At 43.2% G+C, this 27,315-nt stretch overlaps 1 protein-coding gene across 1 annotated transcript in view; it reads left to right on the top strand.

The window, feature by feature from the left end:
* Positions 1–12,331, top strand: part of ropn1l (rhophilin associated tail protein 1-like) — a 77,713-nt gene extending 65,382 nt beyond the window's left edge. The window contains exon 6 of the mRNA XM_078229077.1: positions 11,601–12,331. Coding sequence (XP_078085203.1) covers positions 11,601–11,688 — 88 coding nt within the window. The 3' untranslated portion in view covers positions 11,689–12,331. The remainder of the gene's footprint in view (positions 1–11,600) is intronic.
* The last annotated feature ends 14,984 nt before the right edge of the window (positions 12,332–27,315 follow it).

Below are 27,315 nucleotides of genomic sequence, written 5' to 3'. Positions count from 1 at the left end.
ACGCTCCTCATACGTCAAGTTTTTTATTCCTGGAGTTATTCTCGTGAACTTCCTCTGGACCCTCTCCAAGGCCAGCACCACGGGGCCCAAAGTTACTCACAATACTGTAAATGTGGTCTGACCAGAGCCTTATAAAGCCTCAGCAGTGCATCCTTGCTTTTGTATTCTATTCCTCTCAAAATTAATGCTAACATTGCATTTGTCTTCCGAACTACCAACTCGACCTGCAAGTTAACAGTAAGAGAATCCTGAACTAGAACGCCCAAGTCCCTTTGCACTTCTGATTTCCCACTCAGTGCTCCCCCAAAAACAATAGGTGCCTTGTTTGGGGGCGGGACTTCAGATTTGGGCCTCTTCTGTTATTTTCTCAATGATGGAGAGGCTTTCCACCATTGCAAACATCCAGGCCGTTATCACTCATTTAGATGATCCTGGACTGTTAGTCAAGGTTTCCCTTCCACCAATGGTTTTATAATTAACAAATGAAACTATGCAAAGAAAATGATTTTAAAAATACAATTTTGTTTAATGCTCCTATGATTATTCTCTTGTTCATTTGGTGCAATGTCACAAAGATTGATCTTCCATATTGGAAACTTCAGGACAATCCTGGAGGGTTGACGTAATGACCTCAGTGAGGCCCATCAAGTTGGCCTGTTGGAGAATGAGCTCCCTGATTGAGGTCATTGCCTCCTCCTCGTGAAACTGCTCCTGGGCCTGGCAAAGCATGCCATCTATAAGTCCAGGCAGCGGGCGACAAAGGGGGTTATCCGACCCAACTGTCTGCCCCTCTACCGTGGCTACATTCGCGGCTGGGTGTCCCTGGAGAGGGAGCATGCGGTGTCCGAGGGCACTGTTAACACCTTCTGTGCCCACTGGGCACCGCAGGAACTGGGGTGTATTATTGACCCCTTTAATCACATGTTGATTTGATGTTTTAAGTTTCCTTTCCACTTTGTCTTTTGTTTCAGGCGGTTCCCCTCCTTTTTGGGAGCTGCTCCTTTTAATTTATCCCCTCGTTGATTTGAGTTAGTTTACTTGGTTTGCCAAAAAGATTGGTAATTGCTTGCCCAATCAGGGAGTCTCACCTGTATATATATTGGGGAGTGTCAGGTGCCCCCATACACCCTGAAGCACTTTTAGAAGTGGAGATATGTTGGTAAATAAAGGGAATCTGTTGAAGGGACGGGCACTTGCCTCTGAGAAGTTATTCTAGTTGGCAACCCTATGTTTCCTTAACCAGTGTACAACATACCCAGCAAGAAAGGATGCAGTTGATAGAACTGGTTCTGGGTAATGAATAGACCAAGTATACCTGAATGTAGGAGAACATTTGGAAAATAATGACTGTAACTTAAGTAAGTTTAGGTTGAAAGTAGGTGAAGCAAAATAGGAATTGAGGATCAAGGCTTTGAACTGGGAATGAACTCATGTCAATGAGATGGGATTTAGCCCAGATCAGCTCTTTGCAACAAAAATAAATGACATTGAGCAATTGGTCAGAAATGGCAGCCATTTAAATACAAAATGGATACGGTACAGTGGAAATTAATTGTTGGGATTGCATGATTAGTGGATTAGGGCAAAACATTAAGAGATAGGGGAAGGATAGGGGAGATATGATGCTGAAGAATGCTAAAATAAATACCAAAACAAAGAAGCAAAGAGGGAGTTTAGGAAGGTGAAAGAATGTTTGAAAGAAAGCAGTCAGTCAACATTAAGTCGCAGAATGGGTAAGGCCACTGGAAGAGTGGACATTTTGTACTCAAGAAAGTATGAAAGACAGATGCTGAGTAAATATCCTACTTCAGTTCCTATTGAGTTTAAAAACTACCAGAAAAAGACCTGAAGCTCAGGACAAAAATTCAAAAGGAAACTATTAAAACTCCTAGAATTGAAGGCGGAAAAGTCAGCAAGCCCAAAGCAAAGGAAGGTTGGAGAGGAGAAAGTTCATGCCAAACTATAATCTTCTAACAGTGCCCTAAATTCTCTTACCTCGCCTACGGCTGGGATTCTCCGGTCCCGCTGCAGTGAATGGAGTTTTGGCTGAGTGCCAAATTCTCCGTTCTCGCTGGCAGCGGTGGCAGAGCGTATGAGACCAGAGAATTCCAGCCAGTGTTTGGAAACAGCAATGAGTCCGAGGACTGGAGGATGGCTAAAGTTATTTTCGCGTTCGCAAAGATCTAAGAAAGATTTGCAAAATAAGAAAAGGTTTTCCACGGGTAAATGTGAAGGACTGCTTTCGCTGGTTGGTGAATCAGTAACAATGAGGGTCCAACTCATAATTGTTGTTCAAAGAAAGAAGCAGGAAGGAAAATATTTTGCACCGTGTTATTCAGACACCGAATGCTTTACCACAAATGGCTACTGAAGCAGAGACCATAGAATCATTTGAAAGGAAATTAGGTAAGTATTTCAAAAGAAAAAATACGAAAAGATATGGGGAAAGAGCAAGGAAATAACCCTTGAGGATGATCTTTAGATTATACATTCATTGTTGCTCTGGCCTATTCATTCTGGTGATTCTCAAGCAACATGTTAGTGATGTTTTGAGCTGGTCCATTTATAATACATTTGAAGATTTGAGTCCATTTGTGAAGTAGATAAATACCAGACAAGGGGATTTAAGACACACAGACACGCAGTAATGTTTTAGATGATACAGATACCACTGTTTTGCTATCTTCAAGGCTAACAACTCCGAGAGAATTGTGTTGTTTACGATGAATTGATCGAGTTTCCTGGTGGCGTGGGTAATGGCAAGATGGACAGTCTGCTTCTTAACTTTTGTAGCACTATGGTCCAGAGGGAAGTTATTAACTGAATCAAAGACCAATTTTTCATTTTAATTGCCTATGTCGAACATTTATGGCCATATCGTGTTATCTTTCTCCAGTCTTGCCTGCAACTTTGTACTTGCTGATACCCCGTCGTTTTGAACTCATTATAAAGACTATATTAATTTCTGCACAAGCCACGTAACCTGTCGCCTCTCAATTTTTGTTTCAATGAAATGTTCAATTTTGTTTCTTTCCCAACACTGCAAAGACTTAAATCAAGGAATCATGTTTTTCTCTCTGCTTTGAACCCTTTTCCAATACAAACACAGGAACAAGGAGTAGGAGTCAGCCACTGGGCCCCTCAAGCCTGCTCCGCAGGAATAAAATCATTCCTGCCTACCCCAATTACCTTTCTTTCACTCTTGTTAATCAAGAAGCTATCCAGCTCTACCTTAAAAATATTCAAAGGCTCTTCCACTGTCTTTTGAAGAAGTGAGTTCTCGAGACTCACGATTCTCTGAGAGAAAAAATTCTTCTTATCACTATCTTAAATGAATGTCCCCTTATTTTTAAACAGTGACCCCTTGTTCTAGGGTCTCCGACAAGGGGAAACATCCTCTCCACATCCACCCTGTCAATGTCTCTCAGGATCTTGAAGATTTTGATCAAATCGCCTCTTACACTTCGAAACTGATCTCTCCAACCTTTCTTCATAATGCCACATGCCCATTTCTGATGTTAGTCTCGTAAACCTTCTCTGAACTGCATCTAATGCATTTACATCTTTCCTTGGGTAAGGAGGCCAATTCTGTACACAGTTCCCCAGAAGTGGTCTCACCATGCCCTGTACAGCTGAAGCACAACCTCTTTACTTTTGTTATTAATTCCCCTCATAATAAATGATAAGATTCTATTAGCTTTCCTAATTACTTGCTGGACTTGTATGCACGCCTTTTGCGATGCATCAACAGTCTTTCCTACACGAGATATTCCAATGTGCACAGTTTTCCAACTTTGTCCTTGTAAATTATCTCTGTTGGAATATAACTTTGAAGTCGAGATTTAGTTATATTAAGAAGTGAGTAGTCTACTTGTCATCTTGAATTTTTGATGGCTCCTTATGAATGTTATCACAGTTAATCACAGAGCACGATGCTTTCATAAGCACACATTGCTGAATGGAGAAACTGTAACCTTTACTTTTATGTACTATTGCTCTTCATGTCACAACATGAATGAGTGAACACAGCATGAGCATTTGCTTTGATGACATGGGAAAATATTAGGTCTCAGGTACACACACATTTTTCTTTTGACAAATAAATGAAAAACAGCAGTCCCGGCAACATCAACAGAAAATGCTGGTAAATCCCAGCAGGTCTGATAGCATCTGTGGAGAGTGAATAGAGCCAATGTTTTGACTCTGGATGATCCTTTGTCAGAGCTGAAGTCATACCAGGCAACATCCTGGTAAACCTTTTCTGTACTCTCTCCAAAGCCTCCATGTCTTTCTGGTAGTGTGGTGACGAGAATTGGACACAGTATTCCAAATGTGGCCTAACCAAGCTCTCTGTGTGTCTATGCTTCTGATGGTTCTGCCATTTATTTTATAGCTCCCACCTGAATTGGATCTATCAAAATGCATCACCTCGCATTTGTTTGGATTAAATTCCATCTGCCATTTCTCCGCACAGTTTTCCTGCCTATCTATATCATGCTGTATTCTCTGACAATCTTCATCACTATCTGCAACCCCACCAATCTTAGTATCATCCGCAAACTTGCTAATCAGACAAGCTACGTTTTCTTCCAAGTCATTTATATATATTACAAACAGCAGAGGTCCCAGCACTGATCCCTGCAGAACACCACTAGTTACAGACCTCCATTCAGAAAAACACCCTTCCACCACTACACTGCCATTGGCTATGGCCAAGTCAGTTCTGAATCCATCTAGCTAGTTCACGTCTGATCCCGTGTGATTTAACCTTTTGCACCAGCCTGCCATGGGGACCTTGTCAAATGCTTTACTGAAGTCCATGTAGACAACATCCACGGCCCTTCCCCGTCAACCATTTTTGTCACCTCAAAAAACTCAATTAAATTAGTGAGACATGACCTTCCTCGTACAAAACCGTGCTGTCTGTCACTAAAAGACTATTCAGTTCCAAATGTGTATAGATCCTACCTCTAAGAATCTTCTCCAACAATTTCACTATCACTGACGTCAAGCTCACTGGCCTATAATTACCCGTGTTATCCTTGTTACCCTTCTTAAATAACAGGACAACATTGGCTACCCAATGTTGGGTAATTGGGTACCCAATTTAATCTCTTGTCTCCCTCAGTAAGCTGGGACAGATGCCATCTGGCCGTGGGGATCTGTCTACCTTTATGCTTTTTAATACACCTAACACTTCCTCTTTTGTAACAATGACTTGTTCTAAAGGGTTTACATATCTATCTGAGACACCACCAATCAACGTGTCCCTTTCCTTTGTGAATACCGATGCAAAGTACTCATTGAGGATCTTACCCACTTTCTTTGATTCTATGCATAATTTCCCTCCTTTGTCCTTGAGTGGACCAACTCTTTCTCTGGCGACCTTCTTGTTCCTAATATATGTATAAGATGCCTTGGGAATCTCCTTAATCCTGTCTGCCAAGGACATTTTGTGACCCCTTTTTGCCCTCCTAACTCCCTGTTTGAGTTCTTTTCTACTTTCCCTGTATTCTTCAAGTGCTTCATCTGTTTTTAGTTGCCTAGACCTTATATATGCATCCTTTTTCTACTACGAGAATTTGGGAGTGGGAGGGAGTGATTGTTTTGGCAATGGAGTCTGAAGGGTCACTCCTACAAAAATAAATTATTTTGTAGCACCGACCATGTCCTCCTCACTTCCTGAACTGTTTCACAGCTAATAGATTACTTTCAAGTTGAAGTTACCTTTGGAAGTTGGCAATTGGAAAGCACGGTGATTGGGAGGAATAAGAGATCGTGATTCCATGTGTTCTTATATCCGAATGGAGTAGTAGAGTTTTTGATTGGATTTGATTTGATTTATTATTGTCACATGTATTTGTATACAGTGCAGAATGATGGATGTAAGAGCCATTGGACGATAGTCATTAAGGCACGCTATTTGACTTTTCTTTGGTACTGGGATGATGGTCGTCTTCTTGAAGCAGATAGGGACCTCGGATTGTTGTAAAGAGGTTGAAGATGTCTATGAATACCCCCGCCAGCTGATCTGCACAGGATCTGAGTGCTCGTCCGGGTACCCTATTGGGGCCAGTCTCTTTCTGTGGGTTGACCTTCAAGAAAGCTGCTCTGACATGTGCAATCATGACCTCAGGTATAGGTTCATCTGAGGCTTCAAGGGTGGAGGGTGACTCTCGCTGACCTCTTGCTCAAAACGGAAATGGAATGCATTGAGCTCATCCGGGAGGGGTGTGTTGGAGCTGGCGATTTTACATGCCTTCATCTTGTAACCTGTTATGTCTTGCACACCTTGCCATAGTCGACGGAGGTCTATGTAGTTGTCTCTGATGATGAATGGAATGAGAAACTAATGAATAACTGAAATCTGTTCAGCAGTTTATATCCCCTGATGCCCTCAGCAATTATTAGAAATGTGAAAAGTTAATTATCCTGTTTCACTGGTAACATTCTCACTTTGGAACCTCTGCTTGCTTGGCTCGATTTTAAAATTCTGATCCTTGTATTCAGTCCCTCCATGGCGAGGCACTTCTCCCTCTCTCCTTAATCACTTCCAGTCCCAGAGGCTCTGAGATATCTGCACTCCTCTAATTCTGCCCTTTTGAGCATCCCCCATTTTAACTGCCCCTCTATTGGTGACTGTGTCTTTATTTTTAAGATATGGAATTCCCTCCCTAAGCACCTTCACTGCACTAGCTATCTTTCCTCTGTTAAGACACTTCATAAAACCTACCTATTTGAACAATCTTTTGATCATCTACCCTGATGTTTCCTTAAATGTTTTGTTTAAATGTTTATTTATTAGTGTCACAAGTAGGCTTACATTAACATTGCAATGAGGTTACTGTGGAAACTCCCTAGTGGCCACACTCCGGCGTCTGTTCGGGTACACTGAGGGAGAATTTAGCATGGCCAATGCACCTAACCAGCAGGTCTTTTGGACTGTGGGAGGAAACCGGAGCATCGGAGGAAACCCACACAGACATTGGGAGAATGTGCAGACTCCACACAGACAGTGAATCAAACCTGGGCCCCTGGCGCTATGAGGCAGCAGTGCTAACCACTATGCCACCATGCCACCTCTTTTGTGGCTCAGTGTCAAATTTTGTTTCATAACATAGCTGTGCAGTGCCTTGGGACATTTTACTCTGTTTATGGTGGTCAGAATATTGTTATTGATTGTGGAATCAGGCTCTGTTCCAACACATAATTGAGGCTACGCTTCAGAGAAGCACTACAGGAGGACCAGATTGTCAGAACTATTGGGGAGATATTCATAGTGTGCAGCACTATGGAGAGGCAGGCAGCAGCACAATCGCTATCGGACTGACACCCCCACCCATGTCATTCTTCACTGATAGAATTGCGACTAATAGCGATGTCTGCCCCCAGGGATTCCACGTAGTCTGGGGAGCACCATAGAAACCCTACAGTGCAGAAAGAGGCCATTCGGCCCATCAAGTCTGCACTGACAACAATCCCACCCCCGTATCCCTACATATCCCCGTATCCCTACATATTTACCTGCTAATCCCTCTAACCCTCATATTTACCCACTAATCCGCGCATCCCGGGACACTAAGGGGCAATTTAGCATGGCCAATCAACCTAACCCGCACATCTTTGGACTGTGGGAGGAAACCAGAGCACCCGGAGGAAACCCACGCAGACACGGTGAGAATGTGCAAACTCCACACAGACAGTGACCCGAGCCGGGAATCGAACCCAGGACCCTGGAGCTGTGAAGCAGCAGTGCTAACCACTGTGCCACCGTGCCGCCCGTATCCACCATTTGTCAATTAATTTCTCTCTCACCATCTTGCTAAGCCAAAACCAATGGGTGGGTTTTTCTGGCCCTGCCCACCTGCCGTTGAAAGTCAGTGGACTTTTGGTTGAGTCGTTGATTCTCCCACATGGGGTCCCACCATGGCCGGCCATTATCAGCCTGTTCAGGTGGGTGTGAAAGACCCCACAATACTATTTGAAGGAGAATTAGGAACTCGCTGGGTGTTCTGGCCAACTTTCCTCCATCAAACGTCATCATTATCAAAGACAGATTATCTGACTATTTACCTTTGGGTTCTTGCTGCTCGTTTTGCCTACAGGGCAATAATAACTGTACTTCAGAAGTGATTCATTGGGTGTAAAACATGTAATATAAATGCAAATTCCTCCGTCATTCATAATGAATGATCTTCAGCAATATATATATATAGTATCTATATAAGCCCACCAACACCTCTACTTTCTCAGAAGACTAAGGAAGTTTGGCATGTCAGCTACGACTCCCACCAACTTTTGCAGATGCACCATAGAAAGCTTTCTTTCTGGTTGCATCACAACTTGGTATGGCTCCTGCTTTGCCCAAGACTGCAAGGAACTACAAAAGGTCGTGAATGTAGCCCAATCCATCACGCAAACCAGCCTCCCATCCATTGACTCTGTCTACACCTCCCGCTGCCTCGGCAAAGCAGCCAGCATAATTAAGGACCCCACCCACCCCGGACATTCTCTCTTCCGCCTTCTTCCTTCGGGAAAAAGATACAAAAGTCTGAGGTCACGTACCAACCGACTCAAGAACAGTTTCTTCCCTGCTGCTGTCAGACTTTTGAATGGACCTACCTCGCATTAAGTTGATCTTTCTCTGCACCCTAGCTATGACTGTAACACTATATTCTGCACTCTCTCGTTTCCTTCTCTATGAACGGTATGCTTTGTCTGTATAGCGCGCAAGAAACAATGCTTTTCACTGTATGTTAATACATGTGACAATAATAAATCAAATCAAATATATGTATATTTAATCAGGAGTTTTTAACATTGTCATCAGACTGGAACTGTTTTTCACTGCGCCAGTTGGTAGAATTTAAATTAAATTAAAATATCTGGAATATAAAGCTAGTCTCAGTAATGGTTACCTTGACCATTATCATCCATTGTCTACAAAACCCATCTAGTTCACTAATGTCCTTTAAAGATGGAAATCTGCCGTCCTTACCTAGTCTGGCCTACCTGTGAATCCAGACCTACGGCAATCTGGCTGACTTTCAACTGCACCCACCCTCAGTGGGCCGAGCAAACCACTCAGTTTAAGAGAAATTAGGGATGGACAACAAATGCCCACATCCCATGAAAGAATAAAGACAAAAAGACATTTTGTATCTCGTAACAAGTGAAAAGTTCCAATGGTGCAAAATATGTATGGGGTATATTGGCAAATTGACACAGAAAGTGCCTTACTGGCAAATTGGGCTGAAGCTGTGAATACATATGAGGCATTTTATATTTGTTACTAAGTTCTGCCCATTCACAATGCACAATGAAACTAAGCAGAATGGAATAAGAAGCTTTAGACATGGATAGGATTGTTCTTGGATAACCAAATATTCGTAAGTTATGAAGGTTTTCTTTAAGGTACCCGAGTCTCATTTGATCCTTGGAATGATGCAAGATGCAAAAATAATTGCCTAGCAGACCCACTGGCATCAGTACTCAATTACCTGCACCTATCAATATAGCATCAACGACATCTGCAAGTCTTGGCACATCTATCTGGCAATGTCCATGTGGAATGGCCTCACCAGGCTCTGAATGGGAGGGAAGGCTATTGCAGGCTGTGCAATCTGCCACATGGAATCCTTGCAGGAAACAATCATCACAAAGTCAGGATTGCTATTGGTAGTCAGTATCACTATCACTGTGGACTGCTATGCCTCTGTACTCTTCCAGGCAAGCATAGAGTCTATCTACAATTTCAGCCAATTTGCTGTCCACTAATGTATCGCACTATGAACTGCACTGATCAATGGGATTAGCAGCTTTCCCACTCGAGTCCCATTCACCTACAGCCTCTGTGCTCTCTGACCTACCTTGGTTCCTGGCCCATCAACAACTTGGTTTTAAAATTCCCATCATTGTTTTCAAACCTCTCCATGGTCTCACCTCTCTTTATCTCTGTGACCTTCTTCAGCCCTACCACTTTCTGAAACTTCTGTGCTCTTCCAATTCTGGCTTATTGTGCTTCACCAACTCTCATTTACCTGTAGCTGCCTAGATTCTAACCTTTGGAATCTCTATCCTAACGCTTTCTGTCTCTCTACTGCTCTCTCCTCCATTAAAGATGCTCTTTAAAACCTACTATTTTTGACCAAGCATTTGCCCTAATATCGCCTTATATGGCTCATTGTCAAATAATGCTCCTGTGAAGCACCCTTGGAGGCTCTACCACATTAAATGTGCTATATAGATGCAAGTTGTTGAAAAGTGACAGCAGTATAGCCCAATATCACTGGATTACCAACTTATCAAGCGCTTATTGAAGCACCCATGTAGCCTTGGGAGGCACTAGACACAATAGCATGGCCTACATGGATACAAAGAGATTATAATTAGATCTAGGTACTACTGTTATTGATTAGAGACAATGCAGTGTGCGCTACTTCCCATGTTGCTGTGGCAATGCTTTAATTTTAAGGCAGTCCTCTGTGTAGATGTGCTCTAAGGTAAAGTGGCTGTCTTGTGGGAAATGAGACCATTGACATCCCAGCCATCCGTAGAATAAAGCAAAGAACAGATACAACATGCAACTACCAGGACCTTTATATAACAACCCTTAGAGTGACACCATAAAATGTCATTCACTGCATGAACGAGGTGACCTAATCATGGAGGAGGCGGATGAAGTGACCCCATGTCCAAGGCAAGAATGAGTTACAGACACCATCAAAGAGGATGCCCATTGCAGAAATAGCTGCAGCTTAGCAAGACTAGTTGGCAATGTGCTCATCCAAATGAACTTTCAGCTAAATGCCTGAGCCACACTTCAAGTAGCATTGTTACCCTGTTTTCTGCATTAATTTAACTACCTTGAATGGCCACTTTTCAATGTGCTATTACCCTATTCTGCACCGTCAGAAAGGAACTGTTTGAACAAACTTGAAAGGAAATGTTACCAATTCTCCCCCCCCCCCCGGTTTGTAGTTATGTATACCTGAGTTTGCCATTGGCCATGCTAAATTGCCCTTTAGTGTCGGGGGATTAGCAGGGTAAATACGTGGGGTTACAGAGATAGGGCCTGGGTGGAAATGTTGCCGGTGGAGGCTCGATGGGCCAAATGGCCTCTTTCTGTAGCGTAGGGATTCTATTCTATTGAGGATAGTGTATATTGTGTATCTTTTCTGTCCTATAATTCTACCTATTCTCAGTGCTGCCCAGTTCAAATAAGTGAGGTGCTGCTATATAGCACTCCCAACATAATAATTATCTAACTCGTAATTGCATTTTTGTAGTTGCAAAGTGCAGAAAAATATCATGGCCGGAATCTTACCACGGTTCACGCCGGCAGGGGTTTTCCATCCCACTGCAGTGAACTGAGATTTGGCTGGCCAGGTGGGTAAGATCGTGCCCCATGTGTTTATATTGTAAGAGGGACACGTTTATTTTAACTTGATATCTTCCTATAGAAAATGAACAGTGCAGAATGATAAGTGCATAATACAGGAAAATTGTATTGAAGATAATGAAAATAGATACTTTTTCATTGGATTGGAGAATTCCATACACCCATTAATCATCACCTACTTTTTCTGTATTTTCTTTAGGGATAAGCAAGGTGGATTGATACAACCCAGAAACTTCAAACTACTCAATAAAGCAAAACCTCTGAAAGAAAGCAATGTTCCATCATAACTAATCTTTTTGTGCCTCCCTGGTTATGTTCAATGTTGTTTTTTTAAAAAAAATGTACCTCAGGGAACAAACAACACTCTACATTTTGAAAAAAATCTTCATTTTCCACTCTGATCTTTTTAATGCTTAATAAAGTTGCATTGTTCCAAAGGTTTGCATGTTTTTTTTCTGTTGTTTGTTGTTTGATATTATGGACTTGGAGATATCCTGAGGAACTGTTAATATGTTACATGGATGTTTATATTTTAATAGCTGAAAAGTAGAGATATTTCCACTTATGGGGTCTCCAAAACTGTGGACCATCAAAATAAGACAGTCACTACTAAATGCAATAAAGAATTCAAGAGAAACACCATCACCCAGGAAGTATTTAGAGAGTGAAACTTGCTACAGTGAATAGCATAGATGCCTTAAAGAAAAAGCTAATTTACATGAGGGAGAAAGGAAATGAAACAAATGCAGATTGTATGGAACATAAGCACCAACATAGACTTGTTGGGTTGAATGGCCTGTTTGTATGCTGTAAATTCTATGTAATTCTTTTTTTCAGGCAGTTACTGGTGGTTTGTGTTCAATTTCAAAACTGCCTTTTAGTTGTAATGAAGTAAAGCGTGATAAATAAACATAAGCTTCAGTTAATATGACATTTATCTGAATCCAGGAGAACACTTACTTGCTACATTGTTTAGGAATGTATATAGCTGACATTGTAAAATAGAGCTTGCTGAGAATTTTAATAGATTTTAAGTTTTCATTCATTCAGCTGCATAGAAACAGAAATTGAAATGGTCCTTGGGATACAAAGAACAATACAACACAGGAACAGGCCCTTCGGCCCTCCAAGCCCGCGCCGCTCCCTGGTCCAAACTAGACCATTCTTTTGTATCCCTCCATTCCCACTCCGTTCATGTGGCTATCTAGATAAGTCTTAAACGTTTCCAGTGTGTCCGCCTCCACCACCTTGCCCGGCAGCGCATTCCAGGCCCCCACCACCCTCTGCGTAAAAGATGTCCTTCTGATATCCGTGTTAAACCTCCCCCCCCTCACCTTGAACCTATGACCCCTCGTGAACGTCACCACCGACCTGGGAAAAAAGCTTCCCATTGTTCACCCTATCTACGCCTTTCATAATTTTATACACCTCTATTAGGTCACCCCTCATCCTCCGTCTTTCCAGTGAGAACAACCCCAGTTTACCCAATCTCTCCTCATAACTAAGCCCTTCCATACCAGGCAACATCCTGGTAAACCTCCTCTGCACTCTCTCTAAAGCCTCCACGTCCTTCCAGTAGTGTGGCGACCACACTACCGGAAGGATGATGGTCATTTCTATTCTTTTGTGGCGGTTAAACATTTTCCTACTCGCATTCCTTCCAAACCTCCAGGTAAATACCCGCGGCATTGAATCGGAAATATTTCCTGCGAGTTTCTCTGACCCAAGATAGGTCACGGCATGATGGCACAGTGGGGCGGCTGGGTGGCATAGTGGTTAGCACTGCTGCCTCACAGCGCCAGGGATCCAGGTTCAATTCCGGCCTCGGGTGACTGTCTGTGTGGAGTTTGCACATTCTCCCCGTGCCTGTGTGTGTTTCCTCCGGGTGCTCTGATTTCCTCCCACAGTCCAAAGATGTGCGGGTTAGATTGATTGGCCATGCTAAATGGACTCTTGTGTCAGGGAATTAGCAGGGTAAATATGTGGGTTACGGGGATAGGGCCTGGGTGGGATTGTGGTTGGTGCAGGCTTGAAGGGTCGAACGGCCTCCTTCTGCACTGTAGGGATTCTATGATTCTATGTAGGTGACAGCTGAATTGCCCAGGTGAATTGCAGTGAGTAAGTGCTACAGCAGTGGCTATACTGTTGTGTGGTCCATTACAAGATAATTATCTCAAGCCACCCAAATAAAATGTTTCTATTTTAAGCTACTTCCCGTCAACGCATACCAGATTCTTTACTAAGGCCAGGATTTTTGTCCACGAGTCCACAAAGGCTGATGACCCTGGCAGTACTGAGGAGGATGCCAGATGTGAAGGCAGATTGGGAGGAAGGCCATGGCTCTGGCACTGCCCAAAATTTTAACCACCATGAAACATTCCTCCAGCCCTCAGTCCTCCCCCACCCCCCTAATCACTGACGCATACACACTCCCCATGCCCCACATATGCCAGCTCATATCTTGTACCCACTCCATAACCCCTCATATCCTCAATGCCAACCAATACGTTATGTCGTGGCACTCAAGAGATTTCAGACTTTGTTAGAAATAAAAGCAGCACAGTGGCACAGTGGTTAGCAGTTCTGCCTCACAGTGCCAGGGACCTGAGTTTGATCACAGCCTTGCATGACTGTCTCTGTGGATGCTGCACATTATCCCTGTCCTCTGAGTGCTCCAGTTTCCTCCCACAAGTCCAAAGATGTGCAGGTTAGGTGGGTTGGCCTTGCTAAAATTGTCCCTTAGTGTCAGAGGGGTTAGTCGGGTAAATACATGAGGTTATGGGGATAGGGCCTGGGTGGGATTGTTGTCACTGCAGGCTCAATGGGTTGAATGACCTCTTTCTGTACTGTAGGGATTCTATGAAAAGGTGAATAAGAGAAACTTGGTACTGGAGTTTTGCAACTCTGGGATGCCCTGGAGTCAGGCTCCAGTCTTTATGATGTTAACTATGTGGCTGCTGAATCATTCTGCCTGAGAGAGGCCTCCACCTTCTGGGGTGATCATACTCTCAGTTCCTACTAGTCCCTCAAGTCAGGTGACTCTCTTCTGCTGTGCTGTTTTAAACAGACAAGTATGACTTACATAACACAATGTCACTATACCCACTCCCCGCGGCCACTCATGCTTGTATGCTGCCTCAAGCCCTGTACCCACCTCATAACTGCTCATGCCAACCTATGCCCCATACCCATTGCTTTGGTGGCAAAAATCCAGGCCCAAATGTCTGTGGTGGTGGCAACTTTGCTTAGACACCAGAGACCACTACGCTACACGCATTTAGTGAATGTGAGCACCGTCCATGAAGGTGACAGTCGCTGGCTAGTTTGTAGAATTACGTGGGACAGTGGATGAGTGGTGGCACTGCTGCCTCACAGCACGAAGGACCCGGGTTAGATTCCCGGCTTGGGTCACTGTCTGTGCGGAGTCTGCACATTCTCTCCATGTATGCGTGAGTTTCCTCTGGATGCTCCGGTTTCCTCCCACAGTCCGAAAAACATGCATTGGTCATGCTAAATTCTCCCTCGGTGTACCCAAACAGGCACCGGAGTGTGGCGATTGGGGGATTTTCACAGTAACTTCATTGCTGTGTTAATGGAAGCCTGCTTGTGACACTAATAAATAAACATAAACATCAGAAGTTGTGGAATGTCTTGGATTGTGTGGCGACTTGGGGGTTTTCACAGTAACCTCATTGTAATGTTGATGTAAGACCACTTGTGACTAATAAATAAACTTTACTTAACTTTTCCTTTATTTGTGGTCAATGGGGCTTTTGATACAATGATACCCTGGAATTGTGTTGTTGTGACGATATAATCATCACTTGTTCTGACTTTGCTCTGCATTCTCAACTTTGAATTTGATCCAGATGTAATATATGATTGTGCATTAAACGAAGTTGCTAACAAGCCAGGACAGACTAATCGTAAAAACACAAGCTACCAAATTCTGTATTAGCAATGCACAACAAACATGGGTGGATGTACCGTTCTATCCTTCCCAAACAGTTTGGGAAAAGGTCGTCATTACTGGCCTGTACATTAAGTTCTAATCACCAGCAATGTCTTAGACAACAAAATATAAGGAAACATTTTGTGATAATGGGCTTAATTTTCTGTTCTTTAAATACTTTCAGCCCATTTCAATGTTTCCAGGTCTGAACCTGGGCCGAAGGGCCTGTTTGTGCTGTAGTTTGTGCTGTAGTTTTTCTATGAACCCTGCTGATATCTGTAGTTCACCCACTTCCACCATCTTCCCTGAGGCATCTTATTAACAAGCTACCTCCATGCTCATACTCCATTTAGGGACAGCATAGGGGCCAGTTGGAATGCCCAAGGCAAAGGCAATGTCCCAGCTCCACTCTGAAGGTTGGCTGCTGCTGACATGCACACAGCAGGAAAGGGCAGCTCAAGATGGAAGCATCTTAACTTGCTCATCTGGCAGTGCTAGGTTGACAGAGCCAGGGCACCGTGCCAAGTGACTGCCCAGCTGTATCCCTCACCACCTGGGGGCTAACCTCACCTCTGAGCCCCCAGTGTAGTTTCTGTCTTTGGAAACCTGTAGTAATCTCTGCCGCTGTGACATCACTCCAATGGGAGAGAGCATACGGCATGATGCATGGGGTGGCATGATGGCACAGTGTTGCCTCACAGCACCAGGAACCTGGGTTCGATTCCTGGTTTGGGCCACTGTCTGTGTGGAGTCTGCACATTCTCCCCATGTCTGCGTGTGTTTCCTCTGGGTGCTCCGGTTTCCTCCCACAGCCTGAGAGACGTGCTGGTTAGATGCATTGGTCATTGTAAATTCTTCCTCAATGTACCTGATCGGGCACCGGAGTGTGGCGACTAGAGGATTTTCATAGAATTCCTACAGTGTAGAAGGAGGCCATTCGGCCCATCGAGTCTGCACCGCCCACAATCCCACCCAGACCCCATCCCCATAACCCCATGCATTTACCCGAGCTAGTTCCCCGACAGTAAGGGGCAATTTAGCATGGCCAATCCACCAAACCCGCGCATCTTTTCACAGTAACTTCATTGCAGCATTCATGTAAGCCTACTTGTGACGCTGAAGTGGGAAAAATATACAGATGGGTACACATAAAATGGCTGCCTGGCACATAAACAGTCACCTGGGAAAGAGACATTAAACAGGCACTGACTTTCAGTACAGACAGCCACCTGAGATTAAAACATAAAGGACAGACAGCTATTCAAAGTTAAATATGCAGGAATCAAATCCTACAGAAAGCCAGCCAGGGCTTGAGGCACTCTTTCGGATAAGGCCAATAGGGATGGATAACGAGATTAGCTACAGGTGGAATTGGGAATACATAACTGCAGGAAAACCAATTACTGTAAATTACTATATGAATAGACCGAAACTAAAACACTGATGGTCACTGATGAAGGAAATGTATCCATTCATAGAACAACGCGATGTTAACATGCTTATGTCTGTATCTGTCTGTATTTGTCTATAACGATGTGTGAACAATCGATCACCTACTTGATTACAACGATGTGATAATGGCTAGATGTCTGGTCCATCTATTGTGTAAAGGGTATAAAGATGGACTGCTCCTATTGTCTCATTGAGAGAAGGTTTGCTGCTTGTTAGTGCCTGTTCCCCACGGAGCTTCGTTAAAATAAAACTGTATTCTTGAAACCTTCAAGCCTTACTCAGTGGTACATTTCCCACAATAATTGGCGTAGTTGGCAGGATCCTATTACTGGTGAGTTCGATTGGCCACAATCGGAGCCGGGGTAGAGATCACTGAATCTGTGAGAGTCAGACAAGGTCAAGAATACAGTTTGCAAGGGGTTAAACGTAAGGGGTTAAACTTAAGGGGTATTTGTAGTAATAAGTATTGTTGTATATGATATAGTGATAAGTACTAACTGCTGATAGTGATAAGTAACTGTTGCTTGTGCTGACCGACAAGAGGACAAGGTAGTGCCTGTCTCAAAACCCTGCCTTAGACCGGCTGTTAAGAGGAGGAACCTCCCACGCGAAGGCCAGGAGATTGAAGTGGGTAAAGAGACACCAAGGGCACTTAGGATTGTGAAGCACAAGTGGCAGAGGTCGGTTAACATCAAACTCTGTAGTGGCGAACAAACGCAGAGTTGCTATCTGATTGCATGAAAGTTTGAAAAGTTGGAAACTGTACTGTCAATGTTGTGAAAAGCGGGGCGGAAAAGGAGCTTGATCAACTCTGACCGAAACCGGACTCCGGTGGAGAAGCATATTGCCGAGGTGGTAATAGTGGAAGCCGTGAGTATAACTTGAAACCCTGTAACGGTAGTGAAACATGGTGCTAGAGTAGTAATAGTGGCCGGGGGTAGTGAAGTCCCTATGGTAGCGAACACACTTTACTCGGGAGTACTCGTGGCCAGGGTTAGTGAAGTCTGCGAAATGGCAGATAATGAAGTTAAAAGGGGACCTGCAGGATCCCTCATTGAAGTTTACATGACAGACAGGAAAGAGTTAATAAAGAGAATGCAAAAGGATGGCTGGGATACTTCTCACACCTTAGAGCAGCAGAGAAAGTGGATAGATAAGGAAAAGAAAAACAAGACAAAGAAGATAGGAGTAATGTTAATACATCAGTTAGCTGGTCTAATTGAGCAAGTAGTCGCCTCTACTAAGAAGTGGAGTGAAGATAAAGAAAGGATTAGAGAATTAGAATCCCGAGTGAGGGAACTGGAGAAGCAAAATCAGGTTTTGGAAGAAAAGCAATGGAGAGGGGAAACTGTTCCTCTACCTCCTTATGAGTCCACGCAACAGGGACCAACCACTCCTTCAGAGGAGTGGGAAGCGCTAGAACATAATTTAGCGCCAGTAACCCGAGGGGGAACAAATGCGCGACCAAAGACAACTTATCAACCCTTCACCCCAGGAGAGAGATGGCAGATAATGGCTTCGCTGGGTAAATTACAACCTAGGAGCTCAAACACTAAATTCTGGGAAGAATTAGACACAATCTGGGCAGGACACCAATTACACCTGAGAGACGTACACCAGCTGGTCAGGGCAGCCTGTCCAGCAGATAAGTGGAGGCAGGTAACAGGTGGACCCGCCGCTCCTCCAGCACAGGATTATAATGGGGGATGGTGGACACATGCAGTCGCCTTAACATCAGAGATAGAGCCCAACAGGCACCCTTCATCCAGTTTAAAGCAGAGATTCAGAGGGTATTAGGGAATGCTCCCACTAACTGGAGCAGAATTACCACAACAAAACAGTTAAAAGGGGAAGGAGCTTCTGAATACGGTTGTTCAAGGTATATCAAGAGTGCTCAGGACAAGGGAACCCAGGTCGAGGGGATCGAGCATTCATCCAGGCTTTTAAGGATGGACTCTCTAGTGCTCACCAGGTCATCCTAAAAATGGGAGTGATTATGTCTAAAGATTACGATGAATTGGTAGAATGGGCGAGTGGCATATCTGGAGGTGGACAGGAGAGAACTTAGTTTTTGTATTTCAGTGTGTTTGTGTGATCTGGTAGCTTGTCGAATGTGGGTGGTTGTTGTTGTATTAGATTGAGAGCAGGAGCTGAAGCCCGTTTGTTCCTGTGGAGTGTTTGTTGCAGGCAGTGGGTGCAGTGCGTTGCACCTTGGTTTAGCCTCAGGGGGACTGGGGGAGTGTTAAGACTGTTAAAGATTAAAGTGATAAGATTTCTTGAATTTACTTCTGTTTTGAGCTAATTACAGTTTGGAAGAAAGAAAAATAAAAGCGACTGTCTTAATCAACATTCTGTATTCTCTTTGAGTGTTTTACTCTCATCCCAGTTTGAAATGTTAAGTTTGAATGAAAGAGGAAATGCTGTGGAATGACTGTTGGAAGCTTCCATGTGTGTCTGTGTGTGTTTAAACAAAGTGGTTGCGTGGATGTTTTGTTGTTGTTTGCTTTAATGTTTTAATGTTAAGAAAGGATTTAAACCTTGGAAGGAACCATGTGCTCCTTCCTTTGTCTTGAAGTAGAAATTATAAGAGTTAGTTGAGAAGTTAAGAGAAGAAACTAAGTAATTTTGTGAAAAGGTAGTAAAGCAGGAACAAAAGAATTAGGTAAATATATCGTCTATGAGTCAGTTTAAAGTATACCAAGTCAGTGAAATACAGTATTAAGGTCCGCAGAATATCGCGATTTACGAACGTCGGATAGTTTAAAATTCTGTAACTGGTTAAAATTATGTACTGCCGTTGGAATTTCATGTGCCATCTATTGTTCAAGGTTTGCCAAATATAAAAACACTGCAAAGCTTAAAATCTAGCCAGTTAAGAATCAAACCAAAACGTTTCTAATCAATTAACTAGTATGTATTGTACCTACTTTGATTTTGATTCGGCGCCTGTTATTTTCCTACAGTGCGGGGGTTTGATCTGGAGCTCAGTTTAAAAATGGAAACGGCTTGAATTAAAAGGGTTTGGATATCACAGTTACGATGTGTGAAGTGGTATGATACAACTGCCGCTTGATTATTTTTATTATACAGTATAGTACTGCCATTTAGACCTGAGAATAAAATAAAATCCTGAAAGGCCTTAACCAACTTTGTATGATATATTTATATACTATATATTGTGTATCAAATTAGAGATAATGTAAGAGTACATCATATAAAGATCGGAGCTGTATGGCATGTGATTTTAATGGGGAAAGCGATGTATTTTGATAGGATTATATATAAATGACTGGATGTCCAGCTGCAGCCAAAAAAAGCCAGTGCAAAGTGTTATTTGATTCACACTAAGCTTTCTATGGAAGGGGGGATATGTAATTAAATGTATAATGCACTAGCTAAAGCCATACAAACACCAGGAAAAATGTGGACAGAGGTATTGCCCACTATACTAATGAGATTAAGAGCTACCACAAACCGGACAACCGGATTAACCCCTTATGAGCTAATGACAGGACGGGCGATGCAATTACCTGAAAGCATCATAACAGGTGGGACCGATGTAGGTCCACTAAAAGATAAAATCAGGAGATATGTTCTGGAACTAAGCACCCAACTAAAAGGGATGCGCAAATTGGTAAAGGACAATCAGGAAATAAAAGACGCAGAGAGAGAGCTTGAAATGCTCCCTAACGTCCCAACAGCGGGAAGTCGAGTTCTAGTAAAAACATTACCTGACAAACCAGGGTTTGCACCAAAATGGAATGGGCCATATGAAGTTATAATTAGTGGAGACACCTGTGCCTGTATAGACATAAGAGGGAAAGGTGTCTGGAAACACTGGACACAGCTAAAATTACACAAGGGGACAAATAAGCAATTAAATTGATGAACTAACGAAAATGCTTTCCTCAACACAGGCAAAGACTGCAAGCAAGAACGACTGGTGCGCGTGGGTTAATAGATAATATAACTCGTAAAGATTATATGAACTATAGTGTTAGGTTTGATATTTGATCGTTGCAAATATGTATGTAATCGCGTATGTAACTACTACTTTGCGTTGTCGCGACTGTAAATTTAACTGGATTGGAGGATAACTTGTTTTACAAAGCTCACATACATTTACACGGGAATCGAACTGTATGTTACCCGTTAGCACAATCGGTAGAAGCCCTATATGTAGCCACCCCTGGGTGGACCCCTCATGACTTATATACTGTAGATACATCAGATACACCCTGTAAGGGACAAATTGGCAAATATAAAAGAGGTGTACAGGGGAGATGTGTGGGACTTGTAAACCCCACAGATCCTGTGTGCAGGGGGTTCCAACAGGTGGGAGGAAAAGCTTGTTCAGATACTGCAAGCTATCCGCTTTGTTTTATGGGGCAGGGATGGGGATGTGCCTATACCTTGGTCCCTAAGAATGATTCTGCGTACAGACGCAGTGTGTCCGTCAACATTGTCGGGTTAATAAGGGACAGTTTACTTGCACTTGTGATGAACAGAAATGTCTGAACATAACCGCGGGAAGACAGCTTATTTGTGGACAATGCAATGGAAAGCACGTAAGCTCAGCCAAATGGACATACCCATTTGATAGTTACCAGGTGGTGGGATCAAACGGGGAGTCAAGTAAACCGAACAATTGGCAATATGAACAAACTCATAATCAAGACACTAAATATTACCGGGCTAAGAAGGGATATGTGTTCCTCTTCGATGGTACTTACATGACAGAAACACCAAACCTCCCAAACCATTTTGCAGTAGGAACAATAGGACCACTGACTGTTCCATGCCCTCAGAAGGGGCATATTTGGAGGAGAATAGTAACTCGGGCTATCAGCAAAGAATTCTGCGCTGACTGGGAAACCCCGGGCACAATAGAAACCTCACTGGGATATGGGTACCTTGGAGTCTTATCTCTGGGGGGGGGGGGGGGGGGGGGGAAGGGGGGGGGGGCAGCAGGAGTGATTAGCGCAAAGAATAAGAATCATATTGTTTGTGGACTAACAGTCCTGGGACACAGCACTTCAAAAGCACTGGAGGCTGTTAACCAAGAAATGGCTGAACTGAGGTTATATGCACAACAGACATGATATGCAGTGGACTATCAGTTAGCACAACAAGGGGGAGTGTGTACAATTATAGGCAATAAATGCATAACCCATGTCACAGACGAGTCCTATAACATTACACAGGTCATCAATAGCATCAGAAAAAAACTTGATAGCTTCAGACACTGACCCAAGAAAGGAAGTAACGGGCTGGAATGGTTAGTAGGGGGGTCCTGGGAATCTTGTTTATTACGTGGATTGGTCATACTCGTTTCAATTGTAATTGTCTGTTGTCTAATTGTTGGATGCCTAAAAGTCGGTTGCAAGGTGATGGTGACTAGAATTGTGCCAGGATCCAGTGTATACATCGAAGAAGAAACCCCGATGAAGATCCCCGAAGACATCAGAAGAAACGAAGAAGGTAAGAAGAAGAACAAAGAATTATACATATAAAAATTATTGGTCTAGGGATTCGTGAAACTCATAATCCGACCAAACGTGGGGACTGAAGTGGGAAAAATATACAGATGGGTACACACAAAATGGCTGCCTGGCACATAAACAGTCACCTGGGAAAAAGACATTAAACAGGCACTGACTTTCAGTACAGACAGCCAGCTAAGATTAAAACATAAAGGGCAGACAGCTATTCAAAGTTAAACAGGCAGGGATCAAATCCTACAGAAAGCCAGCCAGGGCTTGAGGCACTCTTTCGGATAAGGACAATAGGGGTGGATAATGAGATTAGCTACAGGTGGGATCGGGAATACATAACTGCAGGAAAACCAATTACTGTAAATTACTATACGAATAGACCGAAACTAAAACCACTGATGGTCACTAACGAAGGAAATGTATCCACTCATAGAACAATGCGATGTTAACATGCTTATGTCTGTATCTGTCTGTATTTGTCTATAACGATGTCTATAACAATCGATCACCTACTTGATTACAACGATGTGATAATGGCTAGATGTCCGGTCCATCTATTGTGTAAAGGGTATAAAGATGGACTGCTCCTATTGTCTCACTGAGAGAAGGTTTGCTGCTTGTTAGTGCCTTTTCTCCACGAAGCTTCGTTAAAATAAAACTGTATTCCTGAAACCTTCAAGCCTGACACAGTGGTACATTTCCCACAACAACGCAAATAATTAAAAACTTTAAACTTTAAAAACTTCATGTTGTCTAGGTATATTTAAATTATTGGTAATAAGATTCACGCCCTTGCCCGGCATGAACTTGATTACATCACAGATGTGATGGGTGTTGGGGGTGACCTCATTCTGAGATCTGCATAAATCCCATTGTGACATTCTCACCATAAGTGGCCAGAATGGGATTTGTGTCCATGGCGAACATGGCTGGAAAGTTGTCCCCAATATATTGAAAATCCATTAGTCTACTCTCCGTTTGCCTCCTTCTTTCTGTGGTCTTTTTCTCCATTTTACTTTTGGCTACACTTCGCAGCTATCCTGCATACTTTTTTAATCTACAAACACTTATTCCTTGTTTGGACCATCTCGTGGTTCTTAATTTTGCAGCATAATTCGATCTGCAGCTTTTTAATTTCAAATCCTTTGTACAGTGCACTCTTTATTCTGCAGCACAAAGGTTTTAGTCTCATGGTCTTACACCACATTTAGCTTTAACTATCCTCTTTATCTCCTCTTAGCTTAGAAGCAAGCTGATTTGTCAGAATCACATACCCCTGATACATAAACAATGTTACATGAAGTAGAGTGAAGGCTTGTGTGGAAGCATAAACATAGCATCATCCAGTCAGGACAAATTACTTGTTTATGTGCTGTAAATTCTACGTATATATACTTGAACTGGCAAACACTCTCTACTAAATGCCATTATAATGGCTGGCTTAATGTCCCTGCTTTACCACAAGAGGTTTAATGTAGTGTTTCTATAAATTTGGTCTTCACATCTTACTCAACAATTCACACCACCATTTCATTTTCCTTTCAAAGTTACGCTCTCTTGTCTCATTCCCTGTCAATTAGCTCCAAAATATCTCTATTTATTTACTGAACCGTTACACATTCCCCACACTTAAGTTAATGCTTTTTTTTCCAACCGTGACTTATTTTCTGGATGTCACTCATTGTTCTGTAACCATCTCTAAGCTCTTGATCCTGCCTAAGCTTCTACTCAATTGTCAATCAGCTCTGACTGGCCCCTGCATGGATCTCCAGAGCTGCCCGCAGCTTTGGATACTATTATTAGAATGCTTTGAAAAGTTGACCCATTCCCAACTTGAAGCTGCAGCAGTTACATGATTTCAGTTGGTGGGTTTTTTCCTGCTAACATCTCCTAGATCTGGAAGCAAATGCACCTTTACCTTCCCTCCTCCCAAATACCACCCACTTTGAACCAGGGCAGCGAATGCCGGGTGCTCCTGATGTTCCAATATGTGTCACTTTCCACTAATAATTGTACTTGTTTCTCTTCATACAAGGAAGGGGGAGGCACGCACATTCACTATGATCTAATCTGAGGATTTTAGGCTTTCAAAAATACACATAAAGGGCCATTTTTACAGTTGTGCAATCCTGTGCTTTGAATCGTAGAATCCCTACAATGCAGAAGGAGGCCATTCAACCCATCGAGCCTGCACCAACAACAATCCCACCCAGACCGTATCCCCGTGACCTTACATATTTACCCTGCTAATCCCCCTGACACTAAGGGGCAACTTGGCAAGGCCAATCAACCTAACCCGCACATCTTTGGGACTGTGGGAGGAAATCAGAGCACCTGGAGGAAACACGCAGACATGGGGAGAACGTGCAGACTCCACACAGTCACTCACCTGAGGCCGGAATCGAGCACGGGTCCCTGGCGCTGTGAGGCAGCAGTGCTAACCACTGTGCCACCGTGCCGCCCATTGGATGAACACTGACAAGTTTCACAGGGTGTTAATTTGCTGGCGAATTGGGGCAGAGGCTTAGCTAAGTAAATGGTTTGTTCGAATGAAAGAATTATTTAAAGAAGGTCCCATGCCAAAATGTTTGAGCCAAGCCCACATAGTATAGACACATTGCTACATCAAACACCTGACTTGCTTTAGTGTTCTCCTTAAAGCAGAGTGTTGCTAATGCATTGGGAGCTGAGCTACAACCATTTTTCTGGTAGCAAACATTTATCAAGTTTTACAATTATAAGACCATAAAACATAGGGGCAGAATTAGGCCACTCGACCCATCGAATCTGCTCCATCATTCAATCATGGCTGAAATTTTTCTCATCCCCATTCTCCTGCCTGTTCCTCATAACCCCTGATTCCCTTATTAATCAAGAACCTATCTATCTCTGTCTTAAAGACACTCAATGACCTGGCCTCCACAGCTTTCTATGGCATAGTTCCACAGATTTTCCACTCTGTGGCTGAAGAAATTGCTCCTCATATCTGTTTTAAAGGATCGTTCCTTTAGTCTGAGGTTGTGCCCTCTGGTTTTAGTTTTTCCTACTAGTGGAAACATCCTCTTCACATCCTCTCTATCCAGGCCTCGCAGTATCCTATAAGTTTCAATAAGATCCCCCCTCATCCTTCTAAACTGAGTACAGACCCAGAACCCTCAACTGTTCCTCATACGACAAATTCTTAACTCCAGGGATCATTCTTGTGAACCTCCTCTGGACCCTTTCCAAGGCCAGCATATCCTTCCTTAGATACAGGGCCCAAAATTGCTCATACTACTCCAAATAAGGTCTGACCAGAGACTTATACAGCCTCAGAAGTACATCCCTGCTCTTGTATTCTAGCCCTCTCGACATGAATGCTAACATTGCATATGCTTTCCTAACTGCCGACTGAACCTGTATGTTAACCTTAAGAAAATCTTGAACAAGTCCCTTTGTGTTTCTGATTTCCTAAGCATTTTCCCATTTAGAAAATAGTCAATGTCTCCATTCCTCCTTCCAAAGTGCATAACCTCACACTATTCCACATTGTATTCCATCTGCCACTTCTTTGCCCACTCTCCTAACCTTCTGCAGCCCCCCTGCATCCTCAATGCTACCTGTCCCTCTACATATCTTTGTATCATCTGCAAACTAACAACAGTGCCTCCAGTTCCTTCCTGCAAATCGTTAATGTATATTGTGAAAAGTTGTGGTCCCAGCACCATCCACTGAGGCACACCACTAGTTTCCAGCTGCCTGAGAAAGACCCCTTTATCCCCACTCTCTGCTTTCTGCCAGTCAGCCAATCCTCTATCCATGCCAGGATCTTACCCTTAACACCATGGGCACTTAACTTATTTAACAGTCTCCTATGCGGCACCTTGTCAAAGGCCCTTTGGAAATCTAAATAAATCACGTCCACTGGTTCTCCTTTACCTAACTTCCTTGTCACCTCCTCATTAATACATTAAAAATTGCAACACAAAATCAGGCCACTCAGCCCAACCAGTTCTTCTTTATGCTGGTCCAACACACCAGCAGTTGGTCTGTCCCTTTACCATTTTATCCACCCCATCTTCAAATTCCTATTCTTAAAAGTTGACAGAATCTGTGCTTTAATCATTAACACTGATAGTGTATTCTGCAGCCTTGCAACCCTCTAAAAAGAAGTTTACTCTCCCTCTCTGTCCTCAACCTTTTTTGTATCTCATCTTATATCTTTATTCCAGAATCTTTAATAACTGGAAACAAGCTGTTTCTACCAACTCCTCCTATCATTCTAACATGTTAAACACCTTCATCAAATTAAGTCTGACAGTAACAAACTTTGTCAAATTTGAATTCCCTCACACCAGCCAACAACTTGCATTCATATAGCACCATTAGCATGTTCAAGCATTCCAAGGTGCTTCATAGGAGTGATTATCAAACACAGTCTGACCCAGCCAAAGGAGGTTACTAAAAGCTTGGTCAAAGAGGCGATGACATTTAGGGAGCACATTGCAGCACTCTGAGCCAAGGCAGCTGAAGACTCAAGAAAAATGGAAGATTCACAATGCAATGCAAATTTATAGTGAATCAATGCTGTACATTTGACATTCATAGAATCATAGAATCCCTACAATGCAGAAGGAGGCCATTCAGCCCATTTAGCCTGCACTGACTTTCCAACAACAATCCCACCCAGGGCCTATCCCTGTAACCCCACATTTTTACCCAGCTAATTCCTCTAAGCTACACATCTTGGGACACCAAAGGGCAACTTAGCACGGCCAATCCACCTAACCTGTACATCTTTGGTCGGTGGGAGAAAGCCGGAGCACCTGGAGGAAACCCATGCAGACAAAAGGAGAATGTGCAAACTCCACACAGACAGTCACCTGAGGCTGGAATTGAACCCGGATCCCTGGCACTGTGAGGCAGCAGTGCTAACCACTGTGCCACTGTGTACAGCCTTTTCTCACTTGTACATTTGACAAAACCCTTCACCTTGCAAGGCATGCCCTTTCTGTATTTTTTTTGCTTGCTCCTGC

This window comes from Mustelus asterias, chromosome 2 (assembly GCF_964213995.1).
Source record: "Mustelus asterias chromosome 2, sMusAst1.hap1.1, whole genome shotgun sequence".
NCBI classification, from domain to species: domain Eukaryota; kingdom Metazoa; phylum Chordata; class Chondrichthyes; order Carcharhiniformes; family Triakidae; genus Mustelus; species Mustelus asterias.
The sequence above is the reverse complement of the archived record's forward strand: the minus strand, read 5'-3'. Positions and strand labels throughout refer to the sequence as shown.